This window comes from Canis lupus, chromosome 13 (genome assembly GCF_048164855.1).
Source record: "Canis lupus baileyi chromosome 13, mCanLup2.hap1, whole genome shotgun sequence".
NCBI classification, from domain to species: domain Eukaryota; kingdom Metazoa; phylum Chordata; class Mammalia; order Carnivora; family Canidae; genus Canis; species Canis lupus.
This window is the reverse complement of record NC_132850.1, coordinates 60,773,643-60,793,004: the sequence shown is the minus strand read 5'-3', so window position 1 is coordinate 60,793,004 and position 19,362 is coordinate 60,773,643. Positions and strand designations below refer to the sequence as shown.

The window sequence follows — 19,362 nt, the reverse complement described above, 5'->3', positions numbered from 1 at the left end:
TTTTTTTTAAGATTTTATTTATTTATTCATGAAAGACACAGGGAGAGAGAGAGAGTCAGAGACACGGGCAGAGGGGGAAGCAGGCTCCACTCAGGGAGCCCGACGCGGGACCCAATCCGGGGTCTCCAGGATCACACCCTGGGCTGAAGGCGGCACTAAACCGCTGAGCCACCCAGGCTGTCCTGAAGATAATCTTAGAAACTTTGTTTCTGGCAGTAATTTTAGAGAAAAACAGGGTAAGAACATTGTATTCATTTTAAAAGAAAAATACAAAGACACTGCAAAGAAGTGTTGAAAAGGTCAACCAGGAAATTAAGGAAGAATTAAAAAGATTCATGGAAACTAATGAGAATGAAGATACAACCATTCAAAATCTTTGGGATACAGCAAAAGCAGTCCTGAGGGGGAAATACATCGCAATACAAGCATCCCTCCAAAAACTGGAAAGAACTCAAATATAAAAGCTAACCTTAACAGCTAAAGGAGCTAGAGAAAAAACAGCAAATAGATCCTACACCCAGCAGAAGAAGAGAGTTAATGAAGATTCGAGCAGAACTCAATGAAATCGAGACCAAAGAACTGTGGAACAGAACAACAAAACCAGGAGTTGGTTCTTTGAAAGAATTAATAAGATAGATAAACCATTAGCCAGCCTTATTAAAAAGAAGAGAGAGAAGACTCAAATTAATAAAATCATGAAAAAAAAATAAAATCATGAATGAGAAAGGAGAGATCACTACCAACACCAAGGAAATACAAACGATTTAAAAAACCCATTATGAACAGCTATATGCCAATAAATTAGGCAATCTAGAAGAAATGGACTCATTTCTGGAAAGCCACAAACTACCAAAATTGGAACTGGAAGAAATAGAAAACCTGAACAGGCCAATAACCAGGGAGGAAATTGAAGCCTCCTGGTTCAAAAACCTCCCAAGACACAAAAGTCCAGGGCCAGATGGCTTCCCTGGGGAATTCTATCAAACGTTTAAAGAAACCATACCTATTCTACTAAAGCTGTTCGGAATGATAGAAAGAGATGGAGTCCTTCCAAACTTGTTCTATGAAGCCAGCATCACCTTAATTCCAAAACCAGAGAAAGACTCCACAAAAAAGGAGAATTATAGACCAATATCCCTGATGAACATGGATGCAAAAATTCTCAACAAGATACTAGCCAATAGGATACAACAATACATTAAGAAGATTATTCACCATGACCAAGTAGGATTTATCCCCAGGTTTCTTTTTTTTTTTTTAGGTTTCATTTTTTTAGGTGAAAATATTTAGGGAAGCCCGGGTGGCTCAGTGGTTTAGCGCCTGCCTTCAGCCCAGGGTGTGATCTGAGTCCCAAGATCAAGTCCCACGTCAGACTCCCTGCATAGAGCCTGCTTCTCCCTCTGCCTGTGTCTCTGCCTCTCTCTCTCTGTCTCTTTCTCTCTCTGTCTCATGAATAAATAAAACCTTTAAAAAAAGAAGAAAAAATTAGTGGGCTAGTCTGAATCTTAAGTTTAGTATACTCGATAGGGTAATTAATGAGGGCAATTAATGTGTATTGAGCTCTATGGAACATTATAAAAGGACTTTTGTAAAGTTGAAATATTGGACTAAACGTTATATGTGGTCTTAGCTACCACACAGTGTACAGATCTAATCCATTCTTTTTTCCAATATGTTTTACCAGCTATAGGGGAAAAAAAAAAAAAAAAAAAGTTTTCAATCATGGCTCTCAGTACTCCAGGGATTGGATCCTACTTTCCAACCATATCTGAAAAGTGAAGGCTCACCTAATAGCATCAGGTAATTGGCTGCCACATGCATGTCCTCTATTTTTGGGTAATATAAGGAAAGTGGTCAGATAATTTTATTCCACTTTCCGCACTTTTAAGAAAAGTCTCCCCAGTCTAGCCAATTGAATTAGTTGTCATTTGGAATCTTTAATTCTTTTTCCCATTACTGCCTGCTGCCCTTTTTCTAGATTTATAAGTAAAAACCCCAATCAAGGTTCTTCAGATAATTTTGCCTCAGAAAATTATAAATTACTGACTTTTTTTTCCTTACTGATTTTTTTTCTTGCCCAATAGTAAATCTTAAGAGCTGGAAAATGCAAGGTCATTGTAATGCACAAATGTCACCATTTCAGAGGGCCATTTTTGACCCATTAGCTCCTTCCATTTTTGCACTGGACGTCTCACATCCATTTTTTAACTAACGTGTCTACAGTTTGTTTTAATAGGTTACATTTGAATGTTTTGCTTAACTGAACAACCTTGTAGGCCATACAGATGTTCAGAAATCAGAATATAATAATATTCTTGTAACATAAACAATAATTGCTCTTTCATGGATATTTCAGAAGTGTGGGTAGGACCATGCATTTCTTTAATGCCATAGTTATGGGAACCTTTTATCCAGAATTACAGTAATTGTGTTTGAGGCTGGAATATAATTTGTATCTAAATGTGCTGTCTCTTTGATTACATGCAGTTAAACATTTTTTTAAATTGTATTATTGGCCATTTGCATGAAATATTCAGAACTTTGCTCAGTTTTCCCACTGTTCAGAGAGAAGAAAACTGATTCCCAGAAAGAAAGTGATTTGCCCAAGATAGTGGGAGAGCAGATTCACAACTAGTAACAGGTAGATTTCGGTGTGCTGTGTTTTTAGTACTTGTGTAGACCTGCGTAAAAAGCAACATTAGAATTTGATCATTTGAGCTACCTGGTTATTTGGTTTCTGAATAATGTAGGATATTTTGTCTTGGTGATAGATGATTGTATCATAATGTAAGCTTTCTTAAATTGCATGTGCTTGGACCATATTATCTTTTAATAGAGCCTTTGACTTGGAACTGTGTATTTAGTATGTTGAATTTTAGTAGTTCATTTACCAAATGGCACTATGTATCTGGGGATTTTAATTTCCTTTTTTTTTAATATTATATTTATTTATTCATGAGAGACACACAGAGAGAAGAGGCAGAGACACAGGCAGAGGGAGAAGCAGGCTCCATGCAAGGAGCCTGATGCAGGACTTGATCCCGGGTCTCCAGGATCACACCCTGGGCTGAAGGCGGCGCTAAACCGCTGAGCCACTAGGGCTGCCCGGGATTTTAATTTCCATGTGGCTTTTTCTTTTGCTAATAATGTGAATGAAGTCTTTTTCTTTGTTTCCTTGCCTATTTTTTGTTCTTACAAATAACATTTGTTTTGAGTCCTTATACATAATATTAACTTTATTTAAGTGATAGCATGGATATTTATCTCTAGTTGTAGATATTGTACACTTAAGACAGGTTTTAGTTTTTTTTTAATTTAGGGAAATGACAGTGGTAAAAATAGAGATTTATCACAGATCTTCATTTCCCAGGCAAAGTATTCAGGTTATCATTAAGACTACATAGCAATATGTTGTATGTTGTTAAAATGTGGCCTAAAGTTGTATCTGTATTAATGGCCAAAAATAGAGTGGTGCTATTAATCCCTAGGTGTATGTTTTGTAATGGTGGGCTTTTTGGGTGTATGACAATGTAAAGCAGTGCTGTTCAGTAGAGCTTCCTGCAGTGGTGGAGATGTTCTATGTCCATGCTGTGTTAATACTTTAACAGTTGCGCATTTGAAATGTGGCTAGTCCAACCAAATATTGAGTTTTAAATTTTATTTAATTTTAATTAAATTTAAATAACCAAATGTAGTTAGTGTCTGGTATAAGCAGAATAACAAGAGCCTTTCTTACCCACTTATCCATCTTTCCATGAGGGTTGTAGGGTAATCCAGGCTCATACTTTAATCTTCTTACCTGAAGTAAACAGCCTTCTTTTATTTTCAGTATACCTAGCTTTTACTTAAATGGTGGAGAAGGTCTTTCTATCCCAAGTTTCCCTCATCACCTCTACCTTTGTTTTTTTAGTTTTTTTTTTTTTTTTTTTTTTTTAAGATTTTACTTACTTATTCATGAGAGACGCAGGGAGAGAGGCAGAGACATAGGCAGAGGCAGAAGCAGGCTCCCTAAAGGGAGCCCGATTGGGGACTTGGGGACCCCGGGATCACGCCTTGAGCTGAAGACAGACGCTCAGCCACTGAGCCACCCAGGCGTCCCTGGTTTTTTAGTTTTATCACTATGCCTTTTACTTTTAATTCTTCATATCCTGTGTGTCCTATCAAGAGTGGTAGTGTCTGTCCAATGTGTGTTCTGGCTACTGTTTTTTTTTTTTTTTTTTCTTTATTGGAATTTGTGTGTTTTTCCTCTTTTCTGTGATACAAACACATTCTTCCCCTACTCATGGAAAAGTAAAGTGATGGATTTTTATTTCTTAAAAGGATATTATGCAACTGAGCAGATTTATTCATTATCTTACTGGGAACAGCTGCTGAACAGCTGCTATGTTAACAGGGAGCCAGATTTTAATCTAATGATTGTAATACTGTTTGCTGCTACAAACCGAGGTATCTATGGATCAGTTCTGGACAGTGAAGCTTCCTTAGAAACCTGCCTTTTTAATTTTCATTCCTTGGGGATTCTGTTGAATTCTGGGAATTATGTTTTCATTATCTGATTTTGCTCTGATTGAAAAAGACTGATTTCTTTTGAGAGTTTTGTTTAACTTAGACTGATGAGATCTAAGTCATTTCATTTAGTAAGTTTATGCTAAGCACCTACTGTATGCTGGTCATTGTCTTGGGTGTTACAGCAATGAACAAGGCTGGCCAAGTTCTGCTTATTGTTGGATTTATTACCTTGAAATGGCTTTAAGCAAGACAACACATAGGGTGTTAGACAGTAATGTGTTTACAAAAAAGAAAATTAACAGGATAATTTAATAAAGAGTAACTAGGCATGGTGGAGGTACAGTATTTCAGATTCCATGGTTAGGGCCGAGAAAGTAACATTTGACATACAGATATCAAGACAAGATCATGTACTGCCCATTCGGACACGTTAGTCCCAGGAACTTTCCTTTCGAACCTTCTAAAGTTCTGCCTCTTGAAGCCTGACAAAAATCTTTATGGAAAGCATGCTTGTTTAAAAGGAACAAATACACATACTCTTTGATCCAATTCCCCAAATATCTGCCATTTTCAAAGCAACTATATTGCTTGGCTTGACTGGACTTTCAAAGGTAAACTCGGTAATAGGCCTTTGGTCTGGAGTTGTACTAGGCTGATTTCATTTATTATAGGTTTTATGTGTAATATTTAGTTCTTTATATACCTTTTATGTTCTGCAGAGTATTTGGGATAGAGATTTCATGCACATCACTTTTTCAGGTAGGTCTGTTAACTATCAAGAGGCAATTTAATGCCTTCATTGGTCTTTTTTTAGTAATATTAGGAATCTAATTGTATATACATTCCTATGTCATAAGATAGTGGGATCACTGAATTGGAATGAAAGGTATGGTGGTGATCACAGATAACAGTATTTCTCTGTTTTTTTTTTCTCTAAGTTTGGTTCTATATGAGACAGATCCTTCCCATTTGTAGGCAATTTCATCCTGTTAATACATGGGTAAGAAACAGGATAACAGGAAGTAAGGAATCCTGGCAGACTCTGCCTTTGGCCACAGGAGTGGATCCCTGCCTCACAACAAATATTCTTTGTATATCTTCACCTGTCTTCCTCATTGCTAGATGTGTCTCATAGACATCCTTAGAGAACATCGAGATTTCATCAGACCCTGGAGCTGACCTGCTCTTCTCAACTTAGAGTAAATTTTGTTTTATAATGATCTCAAAAGATGATGAAAAGGAATTAAAGTTCAGCAGTCTGGTTTTAAAAACACACAAATAAGAACACAGTAGGAATAGATGGTCACTTTTTGTTCACATTTTTATAATTTTTTTTATTTATTTATGATAGTCACACAGGGAGAGAGAGAGGCAGAGACATAGGCAGAGGGAGAAGCAGGCTCCATGCACCGGGAGCCCGACGTGGGATTCGATCCCGGGTCTCCAGGATCGCGCCCTGGGCCAAAGGCAGGCGCCAAACCGCTGCGCCACCCAGGGATCCCTGTTCACATTTTTAAAAAGAAATTTCAGTCAAGATGCATTGTTATGCTCAACATTTGAAACATTCCTAATAAATAGTCATACATCATGTCCACTATCATTACACTTTCTTGATGCCTGATATTCTGGACATACCAATCAATATTTGAAAAATGAAAAATATGATGTAATAATTGAAAATGAGGAGGAGGACTTACTTTTTTTGGAAATACACAAGAAAGTCATTAGACAAAAATTTCAGCATGATGCTTTCTTATGTTCAAATGATACTCTATAAAGGATACATTTATAATGGCAATAAAAGCTATTAAATAAATATACAATAGCAAATAAGGTATAAGATGGGTTCAGATAAACCTATGGACTATTTAGGACTTGAGACAATCTAATTAAATGTGATTTTAATCAATACTATATGATATGACAAAATGGTTCTAAAGTTTGCTTAGTGAAATAAGCATGAGAATAGTTAGAAGAATTCCAAGGGGAAAAATATGGATGGAATGGATAGAGGACCTAGCCTTATTCCCAAATATTAAAGCATACAATGAAAGGTACAGTTGTTGAAATAGTTTATTACTGACACTGAAATAGATTAGTAGAACTGAATGGAGATTTCAGTAAAAAACCCAAATATATGAATACATTTAGTATGTATTAACATTTATTTTTCATATTAGTAGGGAAAAAGATGGATTATTCTATAATATATGGTAATAATTGGCTAGTAATATGGGTAAAGATAAAGCCAATCTGTGCCTTGCCTTTTTACAAGGATAAAATTACAAATGGACCAAATATACAAATATTAAAATTGAAATTGGAGAAGCAATGAAAATAGTGAATTTAAAAATGATTTTGGTATAGGGAAAGTCTCTCTGTGACATAAGTCTCAAAAGCCAATATATATAGATATATAGATATAGATGTATTTGACTATATAAAAATTAAAATGCTAAAGTTCATTAAGCAACTTAAATGCTAAAAACCATTCTGGGAGAAAAGGGAGTGGATGTTTTCATATTTGGTGAAGGGCAAATGTTCTTTAACCCAAAGTTCTCTTATAAGTTAATAAAAAAAGAACCTTCTGAAAGAAAAATGTGTAAAATATACAAACAATTCATAAACACAATTAGAAAGCCAGGAAACATGCAAGAATGCACAGTCTTTCTTTTTTTTTTTTTTTTCAGTCTTTCTGATTAATGAAGAAATTAAAATAAAAGCAAGATGCTGTTTTATATTGTCAACCTGTCACCCTAGCAGAGATTGAAAGTTTGCGTCTCAGTGATGGCAAGAGTGTGAGAAAATCTCTCATTGTTTGTGGAATTGTTAATTGACAACCTTTTTGAAAAGAAAGTTGGCAGTATCTGTCAAAACTATAAAGGCATTTGTACCTTTGGGTCTAGCATTTCGACTTATGGGGATTTATCACAGGAGTGACTTGAAGATGCATGTAAGGGATAGTTCACTGTATCATTGTGTGTAATGATAAAAGTTAAAAAGAGGCAGATGTTTTATCAGGTGATGTGTTAAGTTATAGTCTACAGAGATACACTGTAAGAATGTCTAAAAAATCAGATGTTTGGGCAGCCCCGGTGACTCAGCGGTTTAGCGCCGCCTTCAGCCCAGGGCCCGATCCTGGAGACCTGGGATTGAGTCCCACATGGAGTCCCACATGGAGTCCCACATCAGGCTCCTGCAGGGAGCCTGCTTCTCCCTCTGCCTGTGTCTCTGCCTCTCTCTCTCTCTCTCTCTCTCTCTCGTCTCTAATAAATACATTTTTAAAAAATCTAAAAAAAAATTAAATGTTTATGTTTTGGTGTAGAAAGATGTACAAAATATAGAAAAGATAGCTTGCAGTATAATGTGGATATAAGTAAAACATTTTACAATTAGAAATAAAGTTTATATCTGCATGGTAAATGTATTTGAAAGGTACTGTTAACAGAGCTCTATGGAGAGGAATTGGAAGGTTGAAAGTAGTAAAATAGGGAATTTTTGCTTTTTACTCTGAGTCCCTCTGTACTACTAATTTTTTCCTTTTTTAAAAAACAGGAGCATGTATTTTATATTTTAAAGTTAGAAGAAATCAACAGTATCAGAGTTATAATCTGTATGAAATCATAATATATTGCATGGCCTTTATTCCTCTTAATAGAAAATACAAAACAAGAACTTTTAATTCTGTGGCCAAATAGCATTTATTTATTTGAAAATAACATTATTTTGTGTTCTAAGCATTAATGACATACCTACCCTCCTCCTCCGTTCAGAGGTTTTCCGAAAATATCTAACAGCACTTCCTCTTTGAAGATTTCCTTATCCTTTGTTCTACCTACATGATCCTGACTTTATTTTAGTGGGCTTTATTGCAGTCCAGAAGTAGGGAAAGTTTTTGTTCTAGATTTAACTGTAATTTGCTTAGTCAGTGGGGCAGATTTCAGATTTCATCACTATACTTCGGCATTAGAAAATGCCATTCTCTACTTATTAGGGGTGCCACCCCTAGAAGCAGAAGTCAGTGTGATTTGCTCTCCACGTCTGCTATCTCCCAGCATCGTAGTTCTCCATTCTCGTTTTCAACTGGGTGTGGGATTTCTTTAGCTGAAAACTTCTTAACAAGGCTATTCCATGTCACATGTTCTTTCCCAGTTCTAACAACTGTACTCCCTTCTCTATTTTAATACACACATGGACCAATTTCAAACCATGGTCTTGCCAAGAAAAGACTATCCATATTTAATATGCAAAAATGACAGGTGGTTGTCCTCTCCCTAAAAGTACTCAGAAAAAATTCTGACGCATAAAACACAATCATTTCCTCCAGCACCATTCAGACTAACCATGTAGAAGTTAAGTCTTCTGAATGGAGTTTGTTGAGACCTTCAGTGTGGTTGTTCATGAGTAATTCTCAATCAGAAAATAGCATCTCCCAGAAGCGAATTATACTTTAACTCTGGTTATTTGATTTGTTAAAAACGTTGAATCCTTGAAGAGGAAAATGATTACCCATGATATAGTCCTCTGTAATACACTGTACTGTTTAGGGTTTTCCCATATTTTTCAGCATTTCTTCAAGTTACCTTTTCCTTCCAAACCAACTCCGAACATGCCAGTAATAGGATCTTTACACTTTCAAGCCTTCTAAAAGTTAGTTGTGGTCTTTTGGCAAAGGTCAAAAATAGAAAATTCTGTTTATTTCGCTTAAAGCCTAAGGTCAGTTTTATTCTTAGACTTCTCTTCAACTTCATCTCTACTTCAGCATCTAGTTTCTATAGCAACTGAGATTACTATAGTAGCTGGGTCAGAAAAGAATTTTTAAATGTAAAGATATTTAGTTTTTTACATAGAGAAAGAAGATACTAGGCAACATTTCACAGCTTTTCGAGGGAGCCTGTGTTCTGTTTCCCAAGAATTCTAGATTTTTTTCCTGAAGAGGCCAGACACTCTTTTTCAAACAGTCCCAGGAAAGATTGCTGTTGCTGTTTTCAACTACTTAATCTCTGTCAAAGTAACCAAATTAAGACAGCTAAGAGAGAGAACTCTTCTTCTGTGGAGAAATTGTAGTGGTCAGTAGAATTATTTCTCTGGGAATCACTATGTGAAATGTCCTTTTTTTTTTTTTTTAACATTGGATTCCTTAACAATAATAGCTTGTTTTGTTTTGTTTTTTGTCTCACTCAAGTATGATTGAAAAAATGTAGGTATTTTGTCCATGTTCTTAGTCTAGCTGGATTAAGGTATAGATGCTGTTGCGTCACTCATGTGGGGAGATACTGGAGGTGGAAGAAATACTGTCAGACACTAAAAACGATAACATCAGAGATGGAATAAGTGCTTAAGAGACCCCATCTTCAGGAATGTTTATAGTGCTTTAAATGGAAATGATGTCCCATTTTTTTTAGTCGTTGAAGCTGGAGGAAAATTAATGCTTTTTTATATTATAGGAACTACCTTCTGTTGAAGAACTCACTATTATTCTGCCTGAAGATATTGAATTAAAGCCTTTTGGGATGGTTTCAAGTATTATTGAGCAATTAGGTATGTAAATAATTTTACAAATAAAATTCTTTATATCCAAGTTTGTACTCATCAAATCAAAGGCTTATGACAAGTGCATTTTCTGTGACATATGTAATAATACTTCATTTTATAGTAATTAAGTTTGAATAAATTCCGTTTTATATATGTAACTCACAAATGCATTGTCTTTAAAAAATATAAAGTCTGCTTTTACTGACATTTCTCCAGAATTTTCTTTTATTTGGAGTATTTGTTTTTTATTGCTGTTAAGTTTCTTCAAACTTAGTGGCTTTAAACAACACAAATTTATGGTGTTATAGTTCTGTAGGCCAGAAGTCTGATGTGGGTCCCACTGGGCTAAAATCAAGGGGTCCATCAGGGCTGAGTTCCTTTCTAAAGGCTCTAGAAAGGAACTCATTTTCTCCTTTTCTGCTTTATTTTTTTTTTTTTTTTTTTTTTTAATTGGTGTTCAATGTACTAACATACAGAATAACACCCAGTGCCCGTCACCCATTCACTCCCACCCCCCGCCCTCCTCCCCTTCTACCACCCCTAGTTCGTTTCCCAGAGTTAGCAGTCTTTACGTTCTGTCTCCCTTTCTGATATTTCCCACACATTTCTTCCCCCTTCCCTTATTTTCCCTTTCACTATTATTTATATTCCCCAAATGAATGAGAACATTGTCCTTTTCTGCTTTAGAGGCTGCCTGTATTCCTTGGCTCATGGCCCCCTTCTTGCATCTTCAAAGTCAGTAATATACCTTCTCCCACCCTTCTCCCTTCATCACATCTCTCCCTGACCAAAGCCTGGAAAGATTATTTACTTTTAAGGACTCCTTAGGAGGGTTGTAATCTGGGATAATCTCCCCATCTCAAGGTCCTTATTCTTAATCATATCTGCAAAATGCCCCCCCCCCCTTTTAATGTAAGATAACATATTTATACGTTCAGGGTTTAGAGTTTTGGGTGTTTTGGGCAAGGGGGACATTGTTCTACCTACTGTCCTTGATTTTTATTTTAGAAACATGTAAATTAGAAAGTTCTGTCATTTAATGTCATGAAATATAAAGCTATTGGTTAGAAAAGAACTAGATATTATAGATTTCTTTTAGCCGCAGGATGTGAGGTAAGTATACTAAAGCCCTTGAAGTTAATGTAGTTACCATTAGCTCTCATACCAAGATCCATCTGAAAGTAGAACTCAGAGTTGACAAAGTCAAAGGATATTTGAACTGGATAAAAGACCTAGATTGTCCACCAGCCCCCTTAGTTTACAGGACTTAAGGGACCCAGAAAAGCCTAACTCATTTGCCCTTATGCTCAGTTGTATAATGGGTCAGTGGTAGTCCAGAAATTGACTTATGACCTTTTTCTAACATTGTCCATTCCAATATTTTAAAAGGTTTGTAATTACGTAATTTTGTACTTCTGCAATTCATTAATCAAAATTTTGATTAAAGTGAAACTTTCTTTTAATAAAAATCATGATTATTAAAACTAATTCTTGAGTCATTACATTTACTGGTTTTTGAGTTATCTTATGGCATTTAATAATATGCATAAGTAAGTCAAATAAGTAATAACTTGATTACATAGTGAGTTGAGCATTTATTAGACTTGATGCATATAGAAAAAGGTTGTAATGTTTCTCAAGAAAAAAATATGAAATATATGATGTGCAAGGAATAATGCTTTTTAAAGATACTGGTTTCACTAGCATGCCCTAATAGACTAACAAAATTCTCAAGCTGTTGGGAATAAAGATTGACTCAAAATCAGCACATGCTACCCTGTTTTGAGAGCGGAAAATATTGAACGTGATTTGGAGCAAATTACAAAAGAGAAAATATAATAAGTTTTAGTACATGAAGCAAAAAATATGTGAATTCAGATAAGAGCCTAAGGAGAAAAAGACAGGATTTGGCTTTGTACTCTGCAGTTATTCTACAATGCTGGCTTGTTTTTCTTTCTCTCCCTTTATTTACTTTGGAAAATGCAAGAGGCTATTTAGATCTTATCCACCTGGGTAGAAGTAGAGAGATTTCAGGAAATTAAGGATCTTATACTGGTACATATTTTGGCTATTGATAGCCTTGGAGATTTTTATCAGCGTACGGTACAAACTTTAGGTTTATTTGTACCCAACTACCTGCAACTGCCACCTAGAAGGAAACACGGTCAGAAGTCATGTTGTTAAAGGAAGAGGATTGGAACTAGGGATCCAGGTTACTCTAGGTTCTGGGGATGCCTTCGTCTGAAATTGGCCATGTGATAATATTAAACCCTTAAATCCTGTTTTTTTGTTTTATCTTTCTATGAAATGAGGGTATTGGATTAGGTGATCTTTTATTTTCATGTAATTTGATTCTTGGGGAGGGGATTAAGGTGGAGAAATGATTGAAAATGCTGTGAGTGCTCACTGTCACCATCAGTCCTTACTCATCATCTATTCAAGAAACAGACCTAATGCAAAAACTGTTGATCTGTGCTCTTTTACTCCATATATGTTTAGAACTTAGAAGCACTGTTATAAATAATTGAATACAGTTGGAATTTTGTAAATGAATTTTAATAACCTGAACGTATTTCATTTCTCAAGTGGACATGCCATTATCTGTATAATGTGGCAAAGTATGCTTACATGTTGCTCTAATTTTCTAAGAGCCTATTGTTTGCTTTTTTTCTCTTTGCTCTGGTAGCTTGGTTGTTTAACATTTGTGGCACTTACAGGAATTGGAGATTATGATAGACTAGTGGGATAATGCTTTTGCTTTTTGAGAAGGAGAATGATAAAAATTACTGTGAGTTCCATTATTCTGCATCTGTTCAGAGGAAGATGCTTTTGGGAAGTCTTTAGCTTTTTCATTGATCAGTGAGTACTCAGTGCTTTGTAGAAAGAATTTCTAGAGTGAGAAAGAAGACTAATTTTTCCTAAAACAGGAGTTTTGTGACTAAATGTGATTATACTTTGAGTAAAAATTGCTTGGGAAAATGTACATAACTTGTTTTATTGACTTCTTAGTGGATGATACCAATTTTCTGTGAGAATTTTTACTTTAGTTTTTTTTTTCTTAGAATTGTAGCTTTTTGTTTTAAATTAAAATATGTAGAATCTATTTCCGTGTGCCACTTGATAATAGACTGTTCTTTTAAGAGTAGTTATGAGGTATATTAGCTCACCTTAAATTTCATTTTGTTGAAGTTAAAGGCTAAATTAAATTCTCACTTAAATTTTACATTATCTTGTGATTAAATCTTGAAATAATCTCCTTTGTTTCATTTTTCAGTAATAATTGAATCTATGACTAACTTACCTCCAGTTAATGAGGAGACTGTAATTTTTAAAAGTGATCGGCAGGCAGCAGGAAAGGTTTGTAAAAAAAATTCAAATCTTACAATTATTTCTGTTTCTTTGTTGATTGGTTTTTCTGACTTTATCTGTCTTAAAAAGAATTTGTTAATTTTAGTAGATGAGCAGTATAGAGCTCTGAGTTTTATTTTTTTATTTTTATTTTTTGAGTTTTATTTTATTCTTGATTTTTTTCAATACTTCATGCCATTTTTTCCTGTTTGTCAGGTACTCTGTGAGGTGGTGGGTCTGCATATTGAATACCTCCAGGTACCCAAAGTTGAGTGCAGGAAACTTTCTACAGTAAGAGTTCTTACTGTAAGAGTTCTTAACTCTTTTGGTTTGTGAGTCCCTTTGAGTGGTGGCTCTTAAAACTTTTTAAACTTTGGCTTCCTCAGGTAGAATATTAAGAGTGGAAAGAAGAAACAGGGGAAAAAGATTTCAGCAATAGCTACAGTGTCTCTGTAAGCACATTCTAGGGAATTATGAGTCTGTGTACTTTAGCACTTGCCATAAAGTCAAATCCCTTATAACATTTTTCAAATGGAACACTCTGCATGTCCATCTTTAATATGGGAGACTATACATTTTACCCAGTAAATAGGCAATGCTGAGAGTCAGCAGAGAATGTAAAATCTCTAAGATCAAGAATATAAATACTAACCAAGTGTTCCTTTTTTTGGGTAGACGGGTAGTTTATTCACCTCAGCATTCTCCACTCTAGAAAGTACAGTGCTTTGTAAATTATAAATGCTAAGTAAATGTGTACTGTGTTGAAAACAAATAAAAATAAGAAAACAAGAAACCAGCTGTTATCTTTGGGGAAGTCCCTTTTGGGGTTTAGTTTTTTCCCAGATAATCTACCAACAGTTGGCTTCCTTTTTGTTCTAGGAGATACAATTAATTTACACCTGATCAGAAAAAAACATATCTTTTTAATTATATTATTGGGTCATTTATATATTTTCCGTTTTATCTGCTATTTCCTACTGTCCCATTCACACATATTAGAAAGAGATCAGGTTTTTATCAGGGTCCTGCCTACCTTGTACTACCTACGTATGTTTGGTTTTGTTTTTTTTTTTGTTTTTTTTTTGTTTTTTTTAGATCAACAAGCTAATTAAAGAGAAATGAGTGATTTAGGATTGCAAAGCAATCAGTGACAGAATTAGTTGGAGCCCAGAGCTGATACATCTTGGCAATTCTTGAGAAAGTTGGTGAGAGGAAAAAAAGACTTTAATGCCTAAAGGATGATGCTGTACTTTTTTCCCTTTCAAATACCAGGGCTCAGTCCTTTTGTTTCAAGTATCGGTTCTGCTGGTGCCTGTGTTAAGTGGTTAGAGATTCACTGGGGGCTTAACCTCAGAGAAGGTGGAGAGAGAAAAGGAATAGTAAACGAGTCAGTGACTGCCTTGAGTAGCTCTCCATGCCCATCGGTATGTGTACTTCTTTAGGAGAAACCAGTATTCTGCTGTGGTACAAAGACCAAGCATTTCTCACTGTCCTCCAGGAAGTAGTAGAAGAAGAGAAGGGAAAAGAGGGAATGGAAACTTCTTTCTTGATTTTCTGGATGAGTTGAAACTGATTATTTCCATGATTCCTTTTATTTATGATTTTCATGACAGTTGCCTTTTTCTTTAAGTAGCTAGCTTAGACGATTTTAATTTCAAAGTACCTAACACTTTGCTAATTAAAAACCTCTGAATTCACATTTCTTATATCTTGATCAGATACATTTGAATTTTTAGTTCTATAATTGTGGCTAATGTTAATATTCAGCTCTTTTGTCATTTGACATTGAAACTAGTCAGATAAAAATGTAACATTTATGCCTCTAACTTTAGTTATGTGACATAAGTCTAGAGAAAAAATTAAATCAATTTCTCCATTTTACATAGAGAGCTTTGTATATTCAAGAAGTGACAAGCCTTTAAAAAATGTTTGCTTATAAATCTAAATGCCTTGATGTGATTCCCCCAAAATAATGGTATAGGCTGGGGTGGGTAGAGTTGGGATTATTAGTTGAACCAGTGACCAGAAAATGAAATTGAATCTGTTTTAGATCTTATCTGTATACTAAATTAGTTTTATCTTCAATGTCAAACCTTTGCACATCCTTTTCTTTTCCCTCTACTCTTGAACATAAAGAGACACAGTGATAAATATTCTGTATGTCTTAATTCATTGATGCTTAAGCAAGTGGAATTTTCCGCATTTACTCAAAAATCATAAAATCTTAAAAGGGAATAAAATGGAGTTTCCCACCTAGTCTGTCTGCCTGATGCATTTTCCTTCCACCTTCCTCCCCCTTCCCCACTGATCTAAGGGAGGTGTCCTTGGATTTGTGTTCTACCCTTTGCCCTTTAATCCTAGGAATGATTAGTTACTCTTGGTAAATGATGAATGAAGTTTTATTTTTAATATTTAGGTCTTTATCAGGGGATTAAAAATTGACCAACCTGTGCAATTTATTATCCCTGTACAAGATGAATTACTTATTTGTTTTGCCTTTACTTTTCATTATTTGTTAGAGTTGGGAAGGAATTTTTACTGATTTTTTTAAAAGAATATATTACAATCTTGATTGGTAGTATGTGCTGAATTTATGAAAGTCTCTGTATTATTTTGATACAGTGTTTATTTTTCCTCCCTCAGCAACTTATGAAGTAGTAGTAACACAGTGATTAGTGTAAAGCGATTGATAAGAGAGAATTCTGGATGGCTGTGGGGGCTCATTTCCCCCTTTTCCCTTTTGGTACCTTAGCCAGAAGCTGGCCCAGCTGGAACCAGCTAAGGCCTTTGGCAGGTGGCATTCTTAGAAGGCTGTTCTCAGAGCAGCAGTATGCAGATCTCGGCTCTCCATTTGCAGTTTTCCAGCATTATCCCTGGGCCTGTTTGATCTGTTTCCTTTTACCTGTAGAAATGAGGATTACCTGATCCCTCTTAGGCTAAGCAAGAAATATGTAACGTGTGTGTGGCGAGGGGAGTGTGCAGCTTCTCTCTCTCGGAGTGCTTTGTGCAGGTGTAGCCCTCTGACTGTGGCAGGCCCCCAGCCACTACAAGTTGTGCCATGCAGCTTACGGAACATCTAAGCCTGGACTATGCTGTGGCATGAGAATTTGGGGGAATGAATTTACTGCTCTTCTTGTCAGGTTTTTTTTCCTAACAGTCCTTATGCTACATCTGTATGACATGGTAGTGGTATGGTAAGTATAAAACATAAGTTGGATTAAGTATTCATGATAATTTCTATGGAATATATACTTTTATTTAAAGTGTAAGGAAAGCTTCTCGCCTACCTTAAAGTAAATATCTTAGAGACATTATAATCCTAAGTTTTGTTTCTCACACTGCTGTCCTCAGCCACTCCTTCCTTTCCGTTTATCTGTTGTCAGGTAGTTTGGAACTTGCAGGATCCTCAGAGGCAGGCCTGAAGAGTGAGCTGGGATGCAGGGTTTGAGGAAACTAGGAGATGAAAGGGGCTGGCCTGAGCCCTACTTTGAGGTTGCTCTTTAGAGTTTATTTAACTCTCAGGTATTAGCCAGTCTAAAATCTATACTTCGTAATTGATAGTAGTTTAGAATATTGTTAAACCTTTTTTTCCTATATCTCTGGATTAGCTAAATTGCTTATGTCAACTCGGTCAAGTATTCCATGGCTCTTGGAGGTAGGAGCATAAATACCTCACCATTTTGATGTAAGCTACGTATGCATTCTTTAAAGTAGCTTCCTGTTACCTGGTGTTATTCTACTTAAAACCTTATAATGATTTTATCATAGGTATGGCTCATAAACACTTGAGATCTTAAGAATAGTTAACTAAGTACACTTTGATTTTATTCAAGCATTTTGTATGTCACTTAGCTTTTTTGTTCAAACCAGTCCCTGTGTAAACCTGAAGCTGTACAGGCATTTCTTTAGTGAAATCATTTCTCAGGAAATGGAATTCTTTTGTCCATGAAACCAATCCGAGGGAAAAACAGCTTTATGTATCAGGTTGCAAACAATGACTATTATAATACCTTTATGGGAAATTTTTCTAAACATATTTCCTATCCTCGTCCAAACTTGAAGAATCAGATCTGTCTATATTTATCAAAGGAGTTCAAAAAAAAAGAAAGGTTTTTAACACTTTTTAATAAATGACAAGACAGTCTATTACTGTATGTAATGTGAGCCAGTAAGAGTTGTGCTGCAGTATTTCCCTCTGTCCTTTGCTGTTCTGGTTGGAAGAGGTCTACTCTTTGTATCTAAATCCTTTCAAAGTAAATTTGCTATTTTCTTTAAAATTAAAAAAGAAGTTACATTTTTAATGCTATTAGTGTTACTTCAGAATATGTTGGCATTTTAATTGTATTGAATACCTCTAGTTATTTGGGGGTATTCATGTCTTCAGAATATTGGTACCCTGATGGGTGAGCTGTTTTATTGCCTCCCTGAAAATTGGTAAACTGTCAAATGGTATAAAAAATAAAATGAGAATATTTACTCTCAAAAATGAAGATCTGAGAACGTACTAAAACAGTGCTTTTGGTTTAAAACTTTCAGTGCAGTTGGTTTAAAGTGGTCCACGCGATTTGGAAAGTTATGTAGTAATTTATATCCAGTTTTAATAATCATACTCTTGGCTCCAATAATTCTGCCCCCTTACAAATGAATTTTTGAAAAACCTAAAGTACAGAAATTTACATTTAGAAGGATGTTCTTCATGGCACCATTTATCATGTTATACAAATTGTAAGCTCCCTAAGTGTCCTGTTAAGACTAGTTAAATCATGCCAGATCTATAAAGGAGTGTAATATAGCTACCGAAATTACACTGCAAATAATATTTATAATGTGGAAAAACTTAATGCAACTTTCGGTTTTAAAAGCGGACAGTATACAAAACTGCAGTGTGATCTCAAAAGAAAAAAATTATTAGTAGAAAAAGGACTAGAAAAGTTGACACTGACATTGGTGATGGTCTAGTTTCTATGACATACACCTATTATCAGAAACATTTTTTTTTTAAATTTGGGTATTTTGAGAACATTTTGAAAACAAGAGATTTCCTTTAATTATTCATAAAACATTTTCAGAAATAAAATACGTTTACACTAAAAGCAGTTCCTTTACATAAAAGTTAAAGGCTGTATAAGCTTCTTTGGTTTTGGAGAAATAAGCAACTTCAAGTTCAAATCTACTTTTTCTAGGTTTTGAATTAGAAACAGTTGTAGTTTAATTTTATCAAAATGTTAACCACTGTATGGAAACAGCAGAAATGATTGAATACCCATTAAAGCAGAAGCTTGCTTTTGAATTGTGTTATAAGATTCCAAGTGACAACATTTTATTTCTCACATTATAATTCTTTTCTTCATACTTGACAACTTAAATGAGGAATAATAAAAAAAAATTCATTATTTGTATCTAGTTGGTATACCACCAAGATGATTTGAATTTAGCAAGGAACAAACTTGTTAACTTGTTTTAAATTCATAAGGAAGGAAATCTGGAATGAGTTGGTATAATCAAGACATGAGGACTTTGTGAGTAGGCAAAAGTAACTTAAATATAAATACAGTTTTATTGCTATGACATGTCAAAATTACCTTGTAACAATTATTGGTTTTAAGAAATAATACTAATTTTTTGAGTTATTATTTTACATATTAAGGAGGTCTTTACGTTTCTTCTATTTTATAGATATTTGAGATATTTGGACCTGTTGCACATCCATTTTATGTGTTACGGTTTAATTCTTCAGAGCACATTGAGAGTAAAGGTATTAAAATAAAGGACACTATGTATTTTGCTCCATCAATGAAAGACTTCACCCAATACATATTCACAGAAAAACTTAAACAGTAAGTATATTACTGATAATGCTAGTTGTTGTCTGCTTATCTAATATTTATATTTTAGGAATAAATTTCAGTGAAGGTAGTTTCTTGTTAAATATCTGTGTTCCAAAGCGTTCATTCATTTTCCTAATAACCT

The 19,362-nt window shown here is 34.9% G+C and overlaps 1 protein-coding gene across 1 annotated transcript in view; it reads left to right on the top strand.

Annotated features, from left to right (window-relative positions):
- The window catches only part of NAF1 (nuclear assembly factor 1 ribonucleoprotein), a 40,918-nt gene that overhangs the window by 10,948 nt on the left and 10,608 nt on the right, over positions 1–19,362 (top strand). Inside the window, exons 3-5 of the mRNA XM_072773811.1 lie at positions 9,957–10,050; positions 13,319–13,401; positions 19,069–19,229. Of these exons, the coding sequence (XP_072629912.1) occupies positions 9,957–10,050; positions 13,319–13,401; positions 19,069–19,229 (338 nt within the window). The remainder of the gene's footprint in view (positions 1–9,956; positions 10,051–13,318; positions 13,402–19,068; positions 19,230–19,362) is intronic.